Source organism: Carassius auratus, chromosome 1 (genome assembly GCF_003368295.1).
Source record: "Carassius auratus strain Wakin chromosome 1, ASM336829v1, whole genome shotgun sequence".
NCBI classification, from domain to species: domain Eukaryota; kingdom Metazoa; phylum Chordata; class Actinopteri; order Cypriniformes; family Cyprinidae; genus Carassius; species Carassius auratus.
The window spans coordinates 34,110,299-34,116,518 of NC_039243.1; the positions used below are offsets into that span (position 1 = coordinate 34,110,299).

At 37.0% G+C, this 6,220-nt stretch overlaps 1 protein-coding gene across 1 annotated transcript in view; it reads right to left on the reverse strand.

Moving 5' to 3' along the window:
* Nucleotides 1–287: 287 nt before the first annotated feature.
* Nucleotides 288–6,220, reverse strand: part of LOC113105456 (CXXC-type zinc finger protein 4-like) — a 13,793-nt gene continuing 7,860 nt past the window's right edge. The window contains exon 3 of the mRNA XM_026266562.1: nt 288–434. Coding sequence (XP_026122347.1) covers nt 390–434 — 45 coding nt within the window. The 3' untranslated portion in view covers nt 288–389. The remainder of the gene's footprint in view (nt 435–6,220) is intronic.

Consider the following 6,220-nt stretch of genomic DNA (forward strand, 5'->3'; position numbering starts at 1 on the left):
TTAAGTGAAAAGAGGTATTCTTAGAATCATTCCATAGAAAGATTAGAATCTGATGGCAGAGAACAATAACTTTTATAATTATTGCTGCAGATCTAAACAATAGAGGTTTGTGATCGCACTGGCCGTTAAACCACGTTATTTTCTGCTGTTTTTAATGATTGTCTACTCGGTTCTTTACAAGAATGGCTGCAACTTGCACAGCCGAGACACTAAAACACACCGACAGACACTGAACGATGCTGCCAAGAGTACAATAATAATTACATAGCAAATACAATTAGAAAGTCTGTTTTTGTCCCGCCGTCTCTCCTCCTCAGTCTGGGTTTTTGGGTCCCTGCGAGATGTTTTTGTGCTCAGTCTGTGATATACGATGTCCTTGTTTCAGACTCCTAAAAGAACCATCGAAACGCTTCCCCGGTGTTTACTGCCGTTCTCTGGAGAAAACACAAAGACACAGCATTATTATCACAAAGAAGCAATCATTTCAATTTCGATCTGTAAAGGATATGCACATCCCTAAAATAAATAAAGTCTTATTATAAATTTTTTTAAATCCTTTTTTTTTTCATCATGCCATGATTTTTACTTTAATGCAGAAGTGCATTCATGTGCATTTTTAAATGTAACCTCAAAGGACCACTTAGAAAATAAAGAGAAACAAGAATTATGTTCGATTATATGCAAAAATGCATGTGAAATCCTGAAGGGTGGGTTCTCGAGTGAATAAAAGCATGAATGACTGAATGTAAAGAACACAAAGAGACAGGTTTGCACAGACAGAATAAGTCTCTTCTCACATATATTCTGGTGTAACTGCCAACCGCTGAAAACTAATACAAGTGTCCAGATCTTTCTAGAAGTGGAAAACAGGCCTTTTCCTTTGAATGAGAAGAAAATACTAAATACGTTGTGGCTTAGAGAGAGAGAAAGTCTCTAAATCCATACATCGGCCCATGGATCAGTCTGGAGACAGTAATGACCCTGATGTGTGAGGCTGGCATGTCTGGCTTTTGTTAAGTCTCACACCATCGATCCGGTCGAGTGCTGCTCAGATTCACTTCCAGCCGTCTGTCCTCGCCTCGCTGCTGTGACCAGCACAAAGACAGCTCAATTAGCACCGCTCTCTCCGTCAGAAGCACTCCATCACATCACAACACAATCAGAGGATGCTAGATGCTGTAACAAATGCTCAGTACACACAGTACATAATAAAAGCCTGTGTGCCTTTTCAATACACGAGGGGAGAAAAATCTAAGAAATAGATTAGTGCCTACTAGTCTTTCAGTTTTGTGGACATTCACTAGTCAGATGTCTATATTTCAACACTGGATTTAGAAACAACAATATATTATTAGTTTAAAGACACGTTTTCTCATCAACTGCTGATGAACAAATTCATCTTTATTTACCACAGTTTGGGAAACCTTGATGTAATGATTAATGCACTTCATATATTTTCTTTCAATTTGTATTTTATATTAATATGGCACATTAACATCAGTGCACCCCCCCCCCCCAGCCAGTGCCTTCAGATAATCAGCATGGATGCATTCATGTGATTGAGATGAAGAATACAGTCTTGTGTCCCGCTCACAAAGGAAGCACGTCAAAGCCAGAATCAGGCAAGCTGAATGAGAGAGGATTCTGGATGCGGCACGCTCTCTCTCTCTCTCTCACACACACACACACACACACACACACACACACACGCCTGCTCCCCCACCCCCAGCAGATAAACCTCTCAACACCATGAGGATGATGATGATGGCAGATGCTGCAGAGACTCAGACTGAATCAGCACTGGGCTAAACACATCCGCTGAAGGACGCCAAAGCAACACTTCACCCAAAAATGAAAATCATCACTTCCTCACCCTCATTTTGTTTCATACCTGTGGCATATCTGAACACAAAAGAAGATTTTTATTAAATGTCTCAGTTTTGTTTTATATATGTGACCCTGGAGCACAAAAACAAGTCACAAGGGTCCATTTATTTTTACAATTGTGATGTATGCATCATCTGAAGCTGAATAAATGATCTCTCCATTGATGTGTGGTTTGTTCGCAGGACAATATTTGTCTGAGATACAACTATTAGAAAATCTGGAATCTGAGGGAGCAAAAAAATCTAAATATTGAGAAAATCATTTTTAAAGTTGTTCAAATGAAGATCTTAGCAATGCATATTACTAATCAAAAATGAAGTATTTATATATTTACAGTAGGAAATTTACTAAATCTAGTCATGGAACATGATCTTTACTTAATATCCGAATGATTTTTGGCATAAAATATATATATATTTTTAAAATACAATGTATTTTTGGCTATTGTTTCAAATATACCTCAGATACTCAAGACTCCAGGGTCACATATGGATAAATAATATCTTCTTTCAAAAGATGGTTTAATGAGCGCGAGTAAAAACTTACATTACATGGCCATTTTATATAGTGAACTGGCACTATTACACACACACTGGGATTTCTTGGGAAAATAATAACTGGGAAAATAATAATGAGGAAGAATCAAAAAATTATGAACCGATCACTGCCATTGTGTGAATAATATGTAATAATATAACACATAAAAAAGTAACAGTAATCTGAATATGATCATGATTGACATCGTTCAGATCACATGCAATCAGTTTCTACCCAGCATGCAATATGTAGAAATATGTGGAGAAGTCCTGCTAGAAGGTTTTCTGATAAAAGAGGAGGGTAAAGTTTAGGAAACAGTATCTGAGAGAGAGACAGAGACCCAGGTCTCTTCAGCAGATGAAGACGGTGTGCTGATGTGCTCATTATACACTGCCCTGACAGAGACATTATTTATTAACGTATGGACTGGGAACCAGGCCACCATTCATGACTGCAATCCTCTGGAGGCAATTCTGACAGGTTCTTTCAGAAATAAATAAATAATCCTTCCTTCACGGCTTACGCTCCCAACACAAGAACAGCTCGTCTCAAATCCTCAGACTGCTTCTGAACCTGTAACATATTGTGTTCACTGCTCAACCTACAGACACAAGAACCGCCACAGACCTTCACACCATCTCATAACTCAAATTAAACCATGCATAATAAATCTTCATTTAATTTCAGGAAATCTGTGCACATCTCGTTTGCAATCATGGGGTGTTCAGTATGAACAAAACCTCATGAGGAATTTTTTATTATAAAATTATACAGTCAGTTGGTGCCACAGACAGCAGGATAAAAAACTATGTGAAATGCAAAAATGTTGATTTGTTGGTGCCCATTTGAATTAGCTTATCATATCAGAGTATTAAAATAAACACTAAAATAAAATAAAACATAATAAAATGTAAAAAATAAAATAAATTACTGATAAATAAAATTAAATGAACACTAAAATAAAATAAACCAAAAATAAATTAAATTAAAATAAAATACATAGGAAATAAATACATTAAAAATAAAACAAAATAAAAATAAAATAAAATAAAAGAGTAAAATAAAATAAAACATAATAAAATAAAAAATAAAATAAATAACAAATAAATACAATCAAATGAACAATAAAATAAAATAAACCAAAAAATTAATTAAATTAAAATAAATAGAAAATAAATACATTAAAAATAAAATAATAAAATAAAACACTAAAATAAATTACAAGTAAATACAATTAAATGAACACTAAAATAAAATAAACCAAAAAATACATTAAATTAAAATAAATAGAAAATAAATACATTAAAAATAAAAAATAAAATAAAACAATAAAATGAAATAAATAAAACATTTAATTAAACCCCTTTGGCATGTCAAATATAGCACAGCATATTAAAGAATTAAATACAATTTTCAAGGGTGGTGAAAGGTGAATAAATCTCTATTATAGTTTTGAGCTGCTCAGTATTGAGTGTCTGTAAACCCAGCCTCATACACAGGGACAGGCAGCGAGAAATGGGCTTCACATCACCGCTGGCTGTTGAGCTACAAAAAAATGAATGTCTACAGAAAATGAAGAGGGGTAGAAAAATAAAAATTCATTTTGAGGAGGAGGCGGAGAGACAGGAGTACAGAAGGCTCTCGGGGGAAAGCTTCCCTCCCTGCGGCGGCCCGCGGGTCTTTAAAGATGTCAGCGGGACGTCAGTCACACAGCGGTGAGCCACGTGTGTGTATCGCCATCTCAACAGATTGCATGCTCTCTGAAATGTTAAATCAAAATGCAAAACAGGAGTTGACCGGCTTTCCTCTCTTCAGCACATATGTGTGGAGCGTGGACAGCTTCTCGAGAGCACTTATATTTAAAGGTAATTAAACTGAACCTGTCTGTTTGCAGTGCCTTCAGGACCGAAGAGAAGCTAGAGATAAACCCTAGAGAAGGTCGACTCGTGTGTGAAAGTCCCAGTCGATTAGCAGTTTATGAACGACTCGACCAAGTCCCTTAAATCACCTTTGTTCCCCATCCTGACCCTCAGGTCCAACCTCAGCAGACTGTACTGACCTGAAGGTGCAGGTGATTGGCTAATTAGATAATTAGAACGAGCAAGATCTGCAGGAACCACTAACAACCTACGAGAATTAGTGAGGATTGAATCCAAGAACGTCAGGGAAAAACACACGCTGAGGAGCCATAACTCATTACAAAGGATTATTTCAAAAGTTTGATTTCAAAGATGATAAGAGTATAAATTATATATATCGATATAAGATGCATTTGAGTGTCTAAAAACATTAAATTCAGTTTGCACATTCTTTTACTTCAGTAATAAGTAATAAAAAAGTATGATAGTGTTTTTTTTTTTTATTGCCTTAATCTCGTGTGAAACAATTTATAACGTGTCTGAAGTATTTTAATTTCTCTTTTTATTCAGTAAATCATTAAATGTTACTGAAATAAGGTCTGAAATGTTGTCAAATTATCTATGGGCTCAATGTGAAGGCTAAGAGCCCTTCTGCGTTGACTTTCTTGACGCAATTTCAAACAGGTCACCGCAGTGATGAGAAAACCATTTAACTTCTCAGCCAGAGCTAGCATCAATTATTTACAGTCAGCTGTTTAAAATTTAAAGTGCCACACATTAACGTTACACTTTCACCTGAGCGTCCTCCAGTGATCCGCCAGCCCAGAAACACACGGATAATGAGCTGCTTCGGCTTCTGAACTGGAGATGCTAAATCAGGCCGGGTCAGAGGAGAGGTCACAGGTCACAGGTCACACAGCGCTGACTGATTCTCACTCTTCATTAGTAGCACAAGATAATAAATTCAGCAATAAAGTTGTAGAGCACTGGGATTTATGCAACAACAACAACAAAAAATTATAATAATTAAAATAAAATTTTAAGCATATATATACATGGTGAACTCATCACTCAAAGCTACAGTATGGTTCAGATTTAGAAGACATAAATATTGAAAATATAGTGCCCTTTAACAGAAGTCATATAGGCTTTAAAGTGATTTTGTGTAATGCTAATTATGCAGCTTTTAAACTGCGGTATCTCTCATAATCACTAAGTAATTATGAAATATTTTCTGTCCGTGTTCTGCGGTCCTGCGCTGATCAGCTCGCTGGTTTATTTACATCCATTTTTAATGAGTCTCTTGCTACATCGGTGGTTCCCACCTCATTCAGAAAATCGGTCATCATCCCTGTGCCTAAGAACAATAAACCCTCTTGTCTGAATGACTATCGTCCAGTTGCCCTCACATCAATAGTCATGAAGGTCTTTGAGGGACTGGTTAAAAACCTCATCTGCTCCTCCATCCCGCACCCTCTTCAACCCTCATCACCCAAACAGATCCACTGATGATGCCATCTCTCACATCCTGCACTCTTCTCTCACACACATCGACAGCAATAACAGGAACTATGTAAGGCTGCTATTTATCGACTATAGCTCAGCTTTCAATACTATAGTCCTCATAAAGCTAGCTTCTAAACTCATAGACCTCGGACTGAATTCTTCACTCTTCGACTGGATTCTTGATTTCCTCACCGGCAGACCTCAAGTGGTGAAACTAGGCCAGTACACCTCCAGCTCCATCACGCTGAACGTAGGAGCCCCACAGGGCTGTGTCCTGAGTCCCCTGCTCTTCTCTCTCTACACACATGACTGCGTGTCTTCGCACAGCTCCACATCTATTATCAAATTTGCTGATGATACTGTGGTTCTGGGCCTCATTCACAACAATAATGAGACAGCATACTTGGATGAGGTAGGGAAATTAACATCAT